The following is a 12,088-nucleotide window of genomic DNA, read 5'->3' as shown; positions in this document are numbered from 1 at the left end:
CTATTTTATTACCCCTCTAAAAATATTTTTACATGGTAAAGGACACATTCCTAAGTCACGTCTCTAATTTCTCTAAATAAGAGCAACCACTTTCTTTCCTTGCTTTTGTCTTTCATTTCTAAAGTGATAATAATAAACAGACCTTTAGAGATACAGAAGGCAAAGACATGCATGAGAAGGAAATTAAAGCATAGTTAGCAGCAGTAGCTGGCCTTTCAGAGGAGACTACTTAAAAAGATAAACGGACTAGTAGAAAAGCCACTGTTCAGGATCTTTGCTGAAAAGAAGTCAAGAATTGAAAGGACTTTTCTTCCCTGTTTTGGTGTTAAATTAAATCTTATCGACCTTCTTTTTCAAAGATTTGTCTAGGGAGAAAGACAGGAAGGATTGTTTGTTTGTATTTAAAAAAACCCAACACAACATCAGTTTGAAAACTAAAAACACCTTTGACATAAGAAGCTGATAATTTCACTGACAAAATTCAGCCTGGAGTTTAGTCTTGCCAGAAACCCCCGGGAAATACAAGTGGGTGTGTTCTGCTTGAGTAATCACATGTAAATGCAGAGGTGCCAGCAGCGCTGTAATAATGACTGTAGTGTCTTTGAAGGCACTCTGAAGCTTCCGTTCAAAGATACTCTTAAATAATTAAATATTTTTTTATTTTTTCAATTTACATGGAATATGTAATGACATCCCCCAAGTACCAGATTTCCTTCCTTCCTTTTTTGTTCTCATGCAAAGAATAAATAAGAGTATTTTAATTAAGACACTGCTTGCTAACCTGTATAGTAAAGCAATGTGATGAAGGAGCTGGTCCAGATAGTTCTTTGTTGTGACCCTCAGTCACAGAAGTGAACTTGAAAAACCTAGGTACCTCTGAGGTGATCTTAGAAGTCTGGCTTCCCCTCTGTAAAGAAAGGGAGGTAATTTTGTCCACTTTGATACACTTTCTGGCTCCTGGCAGTTCACTATGACCATTTATGTGGTATTCCTTGTAAGATTGGCTGCTCAGCTATCCGTACAGGGTTTTAATCTTTCTTTTTTTTTTTTTTTAACTATTTTTTTGGCAGATACTGAGCGCCTCTATACAATGGTGTTCGAAGAGATCTGTGGGCGTTTTGGAAAGACCTATACATGGGATTTGAAATCCTTGGTCATGGGTAAGAAAGCCCTAGAAGGAGCGCAGATTATTCGAGATGTTCTAGATCTTCCAATAACCAAAGAAGAGTTATTACATGAAAGTAAAATGAAGCAGGAGAAGATATTCCATACTGCTGAATTGATGCCAGGTATGTTTCTCTTCAATATTTATAAACTGTTTATGGAATTACTTAAATGCTAACCAAGGCAGTTTTTGATCTGCCTTCCACAAAACAGTTGGTCTTACAGATTCAGTTTCATCACTCTTGTTTTAACAAGTTTTACTCAAAACTACCTCTTATTTACCTGTTGAAGAGATATTTTTAATGTTAAAAAGTACTGAAAACTTATTCTTCTTGTTTACTTGGAGAACAGTTTTTTTCTATATGTTTTAAAAGAAGAAAACATGTGCATGATTTCTATTTTGTAAGCCAGGTATTTTTTACAGTTGTTGCTGGCAGCTGTGTAACTCATCAAGTTAGTTTTCTCTGGCTGTAAGCATAGTCCTACTTTATTAAGCACAAATACACTTTTAAATGTGCAGGCAAGTGTATGAGTCTGTGGGTTCTTTCAGCTGGGATTCATCTCGCCCAACCTTAACATTGAAATTGAAGCATGGCATCGGAGCCAGCTGTGTGCCAAAGGAGAGGGAGGGTTTCTCAGGTTATCCTAAGACATGTCTTTTACCAGTGATTGTGCAGTAAGCCCCAATGGGTACCTTAAACCAGGTACCTCAAGATAAGCAAGAGGATGAATCTTATCTGTGGTGTAAACTCAGACTTTTATATTCCATTACATTTACACCTGGAATACTTAGAAAAAAATCCTCAGCCATGCAAGACGAGCAATACCTAAAGCTAGGATTGCTGTTAACTTTTTGTGCAATGTTAAACTTCCTGGAGCAAATATCAATAATTTATAAAGAAAGAAAAAAAAAAAGGATGAGGAATAAAAAAACAGTATTAAAAGTGAAATAACTACATGTCACTATAACAAGTCTGTTACAATTTTTTCTCTTTAAATATATGCTTGTTTGTTCTGACGATCTCTACATCACATTAATGATGTTTTAATTTTTAGATACATTTTTATACCTAGTTCCATAATGCATTAAGAGGACGTAAGTAAAAAAACGTGATATCTTAGGAATAAATAAGAAGCAGCAAAAATAAAAAGATGCAGTTTTTTTAGGCAGCTTAAAAACTTGAGTATTTTGTGCAGCTAACTTATTTAGTTATCTCACCAATGTCTTTTATATGCAACATTTTTCAAATTGCATCTTTCTCACTTATAGATCTGCCTAGAACTGCAAGCCTGGTTAAACTCTCCAGGAAAACAGGAAAGAGAGAGAGATGTGTTTTAAATTTTTCACGTCAAACTTCTGGAACTAACTTTGCAGCTATATCTTTTGCAAGACAAATGAAAAAATCTGTAGTCTGGGCGAAATGTTAGGATGCACAGAGAAGAGTCGCTGTGATGTAACAGCACAGGTAATAGATGCCATTAAGGGGATGTTCTGTGCCTGCTGGGGATTGTGATAATGTGGCTGAGCTGGCTTAAGCAGAGTTGCAGAGAGGTGATGGAACAGATTAGATGAAGGAAACATGAAGTTTTGTGCTGTTCCTTCCTTCAAAAAGTGAATTCTGGGCTTGCTGAAGCTGGGCTATTATAGTCGAAAGAAGCAAAATTCTTACTGGGACAAGCAAGTAAACATTTTTATCATCACTGGAATTGTTCAACTGATTACTTTTTCAGTTCAACTAAATACATACAATAACTTTCTTCAGGCTATTTTCTAAAGCAGAACTTATGTGAAGGAACTTAAATACTTTATGGTTACTAGCCATTGTGGGGAGCAAAGGCAGCCTTGGTCACTGAATTAATGGAATCTGTACTTTAGTTGGTAGCAACGTATGAGATACAAGCTGAATTGTCATATATTTGAGAAAACCAGGTTGATATCAGCTAATAATCTAGAAAGAAGGAGCTCCAGCTGCCTATTTAAGGATTGAAGTGGTCTTTAATCTGATAGCTGGATTGTTCTAATCTGATACTTTTCTTCTGTCCTTTTGTATCTTCTGAGGATATTTATTAATGTAATCCTTGTGGATTTATTCTACAGCCTGTTAATGTTCTTTAATTAAGGATGGACTTCATGCAGGTGTAAGATGTAAGACTGTGGTGACATTTTGAATTTACAATGTTCTCTGACTAAGAGATCTTTCAGATAGTTACAGGTAAATACAGGAAAGTGAAAGTTAATTGTCATATTTATTAGTGGTGTAAGATGAGTCTGACATGCTGAGTCTCTGATCATCTCTTGGCAGTTAATAGGCAGGTGAGGTTCTATTTTTTCAATCAATTTCTACAGGTTTTCCAAAAAATAAGATTCAAATTTGGTTTGGTGGAAAGCAGTGCTGAATGATGACCAACAGCGTTTGAAAAAGTGACTCAATCAAAGCAGCACTTGTTCCTGGACATACGATGAGCTATGCTCATGTTTGCGCCAACAATGATAACGCTATTAATTCCCAAATCAAGTAATTGACAGATATATCAGTGATGGTTAAGGATGGTGTGGAAGTTGTACAAATAAACGATTGGCAAAGCAGTTCTTTGCCTGACAGGCTATATCACAGCCATGCCGCTTAATGCTCAACAATTCTGAGGCATTAGTGGTTGAAGACAGAATTTTGACTATTTCAGTATGGCTGAACTGATTGACAAGCTTCAATACATCAGGCTGTGGTCAAAATACAGATTCTAATGTGGAATTTTCTGATAACTATTTGAGAGTTTTTCAGAGTTACATTTATTTTTAGTTCTGTAAGAATCTTAGGAAGGCTAGTTCAGTGGAGAAAGGAATTAATCCAAGACAATGCTGACAAAATGACAGGGCTGCCACTTGTGCTGCTTTTCTAAGTATTTCTGTCAGAGTACAGACATTTTTATCTGCAAGAGTAACATAGTAGGCCTTCTGTTTCTGCAAATGCAGTACTACGTTGCAGGGAAATGGATTGTCAGAAAAATGGGGAGTGACAAGTGCAGCAGAAGAAAACCATGCATATGTACATTTACCTATACATCTATAGGTGTGCTTTTGCTTAACATAAACCCAGAATATACATAGAGCCAGAAAATCCTAACTCTAAGTTACACAGCTGCCAACAGTTACTATAATCATGTCAGGGTTATGAAATTAATGCCATAGCAATCTCTTTTTCTGTGTCATCATCACAAAGCAGAGATCCTTAAGGATTGTGTGGTTGTGCATACCTTTTTCAGACATTTTCCACTCCTGGATCGTTTTCATGATAACTGGGATTTCTTTGTTGCAGCTCCTGTTCAGCCAGTGCAGAATGTGATGTGCAAACTATTTTCCAGTTCAAGTATAGTTGACTGTCTTTCGCAGACATGAGGAGGTAATTTCATAGCTCAGTTTTAGTACTAAATGAAGCCAGTCAGAAATCACAAAAAGAGAATAAAGAAAAACAGTTCAAGTTCCAATGGCAGCTCACTCTAAAGTCTTTTTTGTTTTTCTTGAACAGTTCCATTCAACCAGCAGTCTAGTTTGCTTAGCTATTGTTTTCTTGATTCATGTTGTGCCCTTAACAGTTAAACAGACTTCCTACCACGTTATCTTTTCTTTTCCTTGCTATTATTGTTTTAATGGTAGGAAACTCTAGTGAGTCCGTGCTGGGCTCAGTGAGCCTGTAACCCCTAGAGATCAGTCAATTAGCTGCAAACTTTGAATGATGCTGATTGTTTGGCTGATTTCAAATATTTGGCCTTTGCATTACATCCTAAATGACTGCAACCCAAAAATGCTTTTACCAGTAAGTCAGCAACACACTTGGCAGAAGTTCTGAATTGTGTAAAATTTAGTACTTTTATTTTTTCCATGGGCATGCATGTGTTAGTATATACAGACTAAAATGAGATTATCGATTTAGTGAATAGGGAGTCTGCCACCAGAAGGATCTCTGGTACTTCTCAGAGAGCAATAAGATGAGAGGATAGAATTCTTTAGTAATAGCCAATTACCTAGCAACAACTAAAACAATATGTATTGTTGACATTCCTTCCACAGCAATCACTAGAAAGAAAATTAACTCTTTCCCAGCTGAAACCAGGACACCTTCTAAATTGGGAAGTAGGTTATTAGTTTCCACCTCCACTTTTGTAGGTCAGTGAAAGCAGAATATACCATTGCAGATAGCATTTCTAATATCTCAGAACCAAAAAAAGAAACAGGTGAATCTGAGAGTTAACATTCCCGTAGTCTCATCAGATTCATGGCAATTACACCAAGTGTCAGATAGCCCCACCTCTGTCACACTGTCACCTTCACAGCAGCAATGCTGATTTACTTCAGGATTGAGAGCAAGTGTAGATAATGAATAGCACTCTGCTGATAGGCTCGCAACTGTTCTAGCACACCAAACTACATTAAAAACATTTTTTTAATCAGTTTGTTACTTAAGTAAACAGACGGCTTCTTCCTGTGCTACGTGAGGTTATTGTGGTTTTTTTCTTTGTCCCTATACTCCACTCTCGTGAGACCCCACCTTTTAGTTCAGACACTGCTGATGTTTTTACTGTAGAAGCACTTTTATGAACTTAAAGAATTATCATCGAATTGGCTAGAAATGTAATCAACTTGACAAAGCTCTGAATGGTAATGTTAGCTTTTCTTTGATTAAAGAGAGTGATAAAATCTTGAAGAGCTTTAAGTTTGGTCTGATATCACATTCAATGTAGGAACTGTAAATGATTTTGAAAAAGAAGAGCTGTCTTTTCATACAGTGGCTATATTTATCCTTAAGATTTCCATTTGTGCACAACTGGATATAAATCATACAAGGCATGCATAATGCATGTACACAGTTAATTTAAACACGGCATGGAGCACTTTGGTTTCTTTTAGTCTTTTTCTCAGCAATAAATCTTTTCTCCCAAATACACACTGAACTGTTCTCAGACAACTTGTTTTGTGTGTAACGTTACAGCAAAATGAAGTGGACTTGAATAAGGGTCTTTAAAGAGCCTTGATTTTCGTGCCCCAGAGGTCAGGTTTTCTCTGTTCTCATGCTGTTAATATGAGTAGAAAGCTAACTGTATCTACGCAGCGATGAATGAGGAGCAATTCTGTGATAGATGTATGTGAAGATCTTCTTAGAGGGTATGCTGAAAGTCTGCAAAAAGAGTGTGAAATTGTATTTGGGCTCATAATTTGTGTGCGAGCTATGTGAAGATAGCACTTCTTGACCAGTATAGTTCTTCCAACAAAAATTTCAATGTACAGCGAAAAAGTCTGTTGATCAGGACAGTATTCTTTAAAAAAGCCTGTAGCCATATTGTTTCTTCTGCAGAATAGGCTGCATCTCAGCTACAAGATGTATCAAGTTTAATTATATTAGCACAGGCTACATAGTGTAGATGACCTCTAAAAGTATATCAGGGAAAGAGAAATGAAACATACACATACAGCACCGAAGGAAATGGGAAACGTGGTAAAAGAAGTAGTAGACTGATCAAACATGATATGAAAAGGGAAACAAAAATGAATATTTTTTTGTAAGATTTAAAAAAAAAGTCCAGGAAAACTTAAGCATAGATCGATACAATAAAATGTATAGGAAAATATTTGATTGACCATGAAATACATTTTTTTCTCACTTAAAAATAACTTTGTAGCATATTTCAATACCCCATGTCATTTTTCACAGAAGCACATTTTTTATCAAAAAGTTTAGGGAGAGGATCATTCCTTTGGCTTCTAATTACAGTTGACAATAAAATAAATGTAACTAGTAGTAACTAGTAACAAGATTAAATTGCCAAAGGAGAGTGACTTCTATAGCTTATTGAAGCAAGAAGAATGACTATCTTTTCAACAATTAAAATTAATTGGAGACAAAATTAAATATTGTGATTACAAAATACAGACAAAAAATAAGAATAGCCTGGGAATTTAACTAGATAAATAATCAAATAACCAGTAACTAACTGGGGAGGGGGATAAGACAATTTAATATGTAAAATGACCTAAATAAACTCTGTAGTCCCCAAAACTATATCAAAGGATACACAGCAGTTATAGAAAGCAGTAGTATTGTTACTATAATCACAATGATTTGAGACTCGTGAGAGAAAGTTTTAAATGAGAAATAATATCTTTCATTAAAATAACTGAACTGTGGAGAAGCTTTTGGGCATAGAAAGTCATCTTCATATCAGTCTTAAAATGCCCATTTGCTATTTTGGATTTTTTTAAGAGTTCACATGTGCTTGCTTTCTAAAAAAGCAGCTATGAAGAGGAAGACACAAAATAATAATTTTAAGTCTATCCAAAGCTTTTAGAATTTCTGCACATGTAGCCTTCATTTTTCTGTAGTACTTTAGCTTGAGCTTTCACTTGAATCTGAAAAAGAACAGGCAGAATCTACGTAAACTCCACAATATAACCTGATTTCATTGATTACCTGATACTTTCGTTTAATTAGTATAAGGAATATGTTGTATTTATGGTGTTTTATTTGTTTTGTTGGGTTTTTTTCATTATTTGCTATCTTGAACTGAAGTAAACCTTTCTCTGATTTCTATTCTCTGATTATTAGATATCTGACACTGTAAATGTTTGAATAAAGACAACACTCACTTGGAAGATTATCAGTTATTAATTTATTTGATGGCTCTCTGTTCCAGCTTTCTCGAAATGTTCTTAAAGTGGTTAACAGCATAGCTAAACTATTTAGAATCTATAAAGAAATACTATCTGTGATGGTTGATGCAGAACTGAAACCCCTGTGAGCTCTTTGCATTTTGTTTGAGGGTGGGAAAAATGGGGATGTGTCTGCTAAATGTCCTTCCTAGTAGAAGATATTAGCTTTCTAAAAACAAATTTTAAACAAAGACATAACACACACGCACTGTCTTCTTTATTGCCCACTGATTTCCTGTTTCATTTTTCTGGGATTGCATAATGATTAAAATACTATTAATTAGAAATTAAATGTAATTAGTACGTAGGTAGCACCCCAGGAAGGAGTACAGAAGTGCAAGAGAGTTATGGTTCATGAAAGGATTTGCTACTGGAAATGCCACTGTTTGTTTATTTGAGGCCATCTCAGTCAGGTAGGAGCTCCTGTAATTTTGAAGTTAATTTTGAAGTAATTTTGAAGCTTAACTTTCATAAAAGCTACCTTGTAAATTTTAGGTTATTAACTTCTTGTGGTCCTATTTAAAATGTATGCTTTTGCTTAAGAGAAGGCCTTGGGGAGTTCTGTTCATTTTTCAAGGGCTTTTTCTTTCATAGCTTACATTCATCTTTTTAGAATTAGGACATTAGAAGAGACAGTGGGACTGCCTGTGTAGGCCTGGGCATTTTTGTGTCCTTGTTCCTGCACTCTGTTCATTTTACTTCTGTAAGTATGTCAGAGATAAAAGACGACTAGGGAAGATGCGGGCCCTCTCTGGAAGGAAACAGGAGACCTGATCACCCAGGGTATGGAGAAGGCTGAGGTACTAAATGACTTTTTCGCCTTGCTCTTCACTGGCAACTGCTCTAACCACAATGCCCAAGTCGCAGAAGGCAAAACCAGGGGCTACGAAAATGAAGAATCACCTGCTATAGGAGAAGATCAAGTACGAGACCATCTAAGGAACCTGAAGGTACGGAAGTCCATGGGACCTGATGAAATACATCCACGGGTCCTGAGGGAACTGGCAGATGAAGTTGCTAAGCCACTTTCCATTATATTTGGGAAGTCGTGGCAGTCTATTGAAGTTCCCACTGACTGGAAGAGGGGAAACATAAGCTCCATTTTCAAAAAGGGAAAAAAGGAAGAGTGGGGAACTACAGGCCAGTCAGTCTCACCTCTGTGCCTGGCAAGATCATGGAGCAGATCCTCCTGGAAACTCTACTAAGGCACGTGGAAGATAAAGAGGTGATTGGTGACAGCCAACATGGCTTCACCAAGGGCAAGTCATGCCTGACAAATTTGCTGGCCTTCTACAATGGTGTTACAGTGATGGTGCATAAGGGGAGAGCAACAGATGCCATTTACCTGGACTTATGCAAAGCGCTTGACACTGTCCTGCATCACGTGCCTTTAAATTGGAGGCATGGATTTGATGGGTGGAATACTTGGTGGGTAAGTAACTGGTTGGATGGCCACACTCAAAGGGTTGTGGTCAACGGCTCAATGTCCCAAGTGGATACCAGTGATGAGTGGTGTTCCTCAGGAGTCGGTACTGGGATCAGTGCTGTTTAACATCTTTGTTGGTGACATGGACAGTGGGATTGAGTGCATCCTTAGCAAGTTTGCCAATGACACCAAGCTGTGTGGCATGGTTGACATGCTGGAGGGAAGGGATGCCATCCAGAGGGACTTGGACAGGCTTGAGAAGTGGGCCTGTGTAAACCTCATGAAGTTCAACAAGGCCAAGTGTGAGGTCCTGCATGTGGGTCAGGGCAATCCCAAGTATAAATAAAGGTTCGGCAGGGAATGGATTGAGAGCAGCCCTGCCGAGAAGGACTTGGGGGTGCTAATTGATAAGGAGCTCAACATGAGTCGGCAATGTGCACTCGCAGCCCAGAAAGCCAACCACATCTTGGGCTGCATCAAAAGAAGCATGACTAGCAAGTCAGCAGAGGTGATTCTACCCGTCTATTCCACTCTGCTGAGACGCCACCTAGAGTATTGTGTCCAGCTCTGGAGCCCCCAACATAAAAAGGATATGAACTTGTTGTAGCGAGTCCAGAGGAGGGCCACGGAGATTATCAGAGAGCTGGAGCACCTCTTCTATGAGGACAGGCTGAGAGAGTTCGGGTTGTTCAGCCTGGAGAAGGCTCCAAGGAGATCTTATTGCAGACTTCCAGTACTTAAAGGGGGGCTACAGGAAAGGTGGGGAGGGACTCTTTATCAGGGAATGTTGCGATAGGATGAGGGGTACCAGTTTTAAACTGAAAGAGGTCAGATTTTGATTAGATACTAGGAAGAAATTTTTCACTATGAGAGTGGTGAGACACTGGAACAGGTTGCCCAGAGAACTTGTGGATGTCCCATCCCTGGAAGTGTTCAAGACCAGGTTGGATGGGGCTTTGAGTAACCTGGTCTAGTGGGAGGTGACCCTGCCCACGGCAGGGGATTTGGAACTAGATGATCTTTAAGGTCCCTTCCAAACCAAACCCAAACCATTCTATGATGCTAAGATTATCTCCCTTTTTTGTCTGGAGAGGCATTTCACAAGAAATGGGTCTGAATCTGGAGTTCCAGAAGTGATGTAAGTTAAGAACAGTGTTCTGTTCAGTGGTAAACAAACACAAGAGAAGGGATACTACGAAAATTTTAAAGTATATCGAATGAAATGTAGCAAAAATTTATGTGTTCACTGTTCTGAAGTATTCTATACGACACAGCTCGTGTATATAAAGCTAAAAGGAAAATAAAAATTCCCTTTGTTTTACATCAATTTGAATTAGCTCTCAGGAGTTACGTCTTGTTAATTTTCACTTCATAATGAATAAAGCCATTTGATTATAAAGTGCGATAACTGAAAAAATCTTGTAGAAAACAGTGTTGTAATAGCTTATAAATAATTAGATAGGAACTACCATTAGATCATTTTAGTGTAGCATTATTTGGTTTCTTGAACTCTTGCTGTACATGTTTGTTTTAGTCAATGAAAAGGAAGAATGCAAGTTAGCCCAAGGGTTTTGTTGTTCAGTATAAGTCTTAATTTTAGTTTGTCAGTTGATCCAATATATTAGTCACTGTGGTTCCAGCTGAATCTAAAGAGTACAAACACCACATTTGGAGTCTAATGGAGGAATAATACTTCCTTAAAAAAAAAATATATATATATATATTTTGTATACATTTTTCTGCAGCTCTCAGAGCAAAAGTGCTAATCTCTTCCTTTAAAATGTGTCTGTGGTCTCAGAAAAAAATAACTCTCTTTTGTTGGTTTAGTTCGTTTTTTTTTTTCTTTTCACACAGTTGTTAACTTCATTGACATTTGTGATTAATCAGGTTTTAAAGATGCTGACATTTAAAGTTGATCCTTCTTCTTCAACTAAATTCAGCTTACAGTTCTTTTCTGCTTTTTTTCTTTCCAATAGTCACTGGTGTTTAACTATTACATTTAGAATATAGTAAGCTTCTGTATCTGTTCTAAAATTTAATATTTAAAGAGGAAAGAAACAGCACTTACCTTTTTGATTATTTGTAATGAAAGAGTACATTTGGAAATAAAGCATAGGAAGGTAGGATATTTATTCCTGATTTTTTTATGATCACTTGAAGAATTTATGTTGTACTGCCTAAGATTGTTACTGCATGTGTACCACATTAGGAGTGGTACCTTATGCTGGAAAATGGAAAGTGGTTTCCTTATGCTGGAAAAATGGAGATGTTTATTTCTTTTGATCTTTCTTTATTTTTTGTTTTTAATCAAAGACACTAAAAGAAAAAAGAAAAAAAAAAGAACTTGCTGCATGTGGCTAAGCTTTCAGTAGGAGGGGTGGAAGATGGTCCCAGGAAGCCTAGCAGATAGGTCTGTCTGTGATGGATGAGCCTCCATTCCTTACATGGTAGCTACAAGTAAGGTAGAAGTTAGCGAGTTCACAGGAATTTTCACCATACTTCTCCATAGCCATTGAGTTTTAATTGGTTGGTTTTGACATAACTGAAGTCTTCATTTGATTGAAAAATCTGTGTATCTATAGGGGAATATAATGACAAAGTATATGCCAGAGGAAGTTTCTTACAGATCTTTAAAGCAGTTCCCCACTTCCCCTTCTGTTGATGTTTTCTGTAAAAAAAGCAGAAGATAGATACTATGAAAGGCATTATCTTCCTAATGAAGAATTATATGCTGAATTAGTATAATATTTGTGTCAGTGATTTGATGTGGTGGCAAAGTGTCTAGAGCTATACCATTG

At 37.1% G+C, this 12,088-nt stretch overlaps 1 protein-coding gene across 1 annotated transcript in view; it reads left to right on the top strand.

Annotated features, from left to right (window-relative positions):
- The window catches only part of PUDP (pseudouridine 5'-phosphatase), a 71,705-nt gene that overhangs the window by 25,281 nt on the left and 34,336 nt on the right, over positions 1-12,088 (top strand). Inside the window, exon 2 of the mRNA XM_063341232.1 lies at positions 1,071-1,289. Coding sequence (XP_063197302.1) covers positions 1,071-1,289 — 219 coding nt within the window. The remainder of the gene's footprint in view (positions 1-1,070; positions 1,290-12,088) is intronic.

This window comes from Chroicocephalus ridibundus, chromosome 1 (assembly GCF_963924245.1).
Source record: "Chroicocephalus ridibundus chromosome 1, bChrRid1.1, whole genome shotgun sequence".
Classification (NCBI taxonomy): domain Eukaryota; kingdom Metazoa; phylum Chordata; class Aves; order Charadriiformes; family Laridae; genus Chroicocephalus; species Chroicocephalus ridibundus.
The sequence above is the reverse complement of the archived record's forward strand: the minus strand, read 5'-3'. Positions and strand labels throughout refer to the sequence as shown.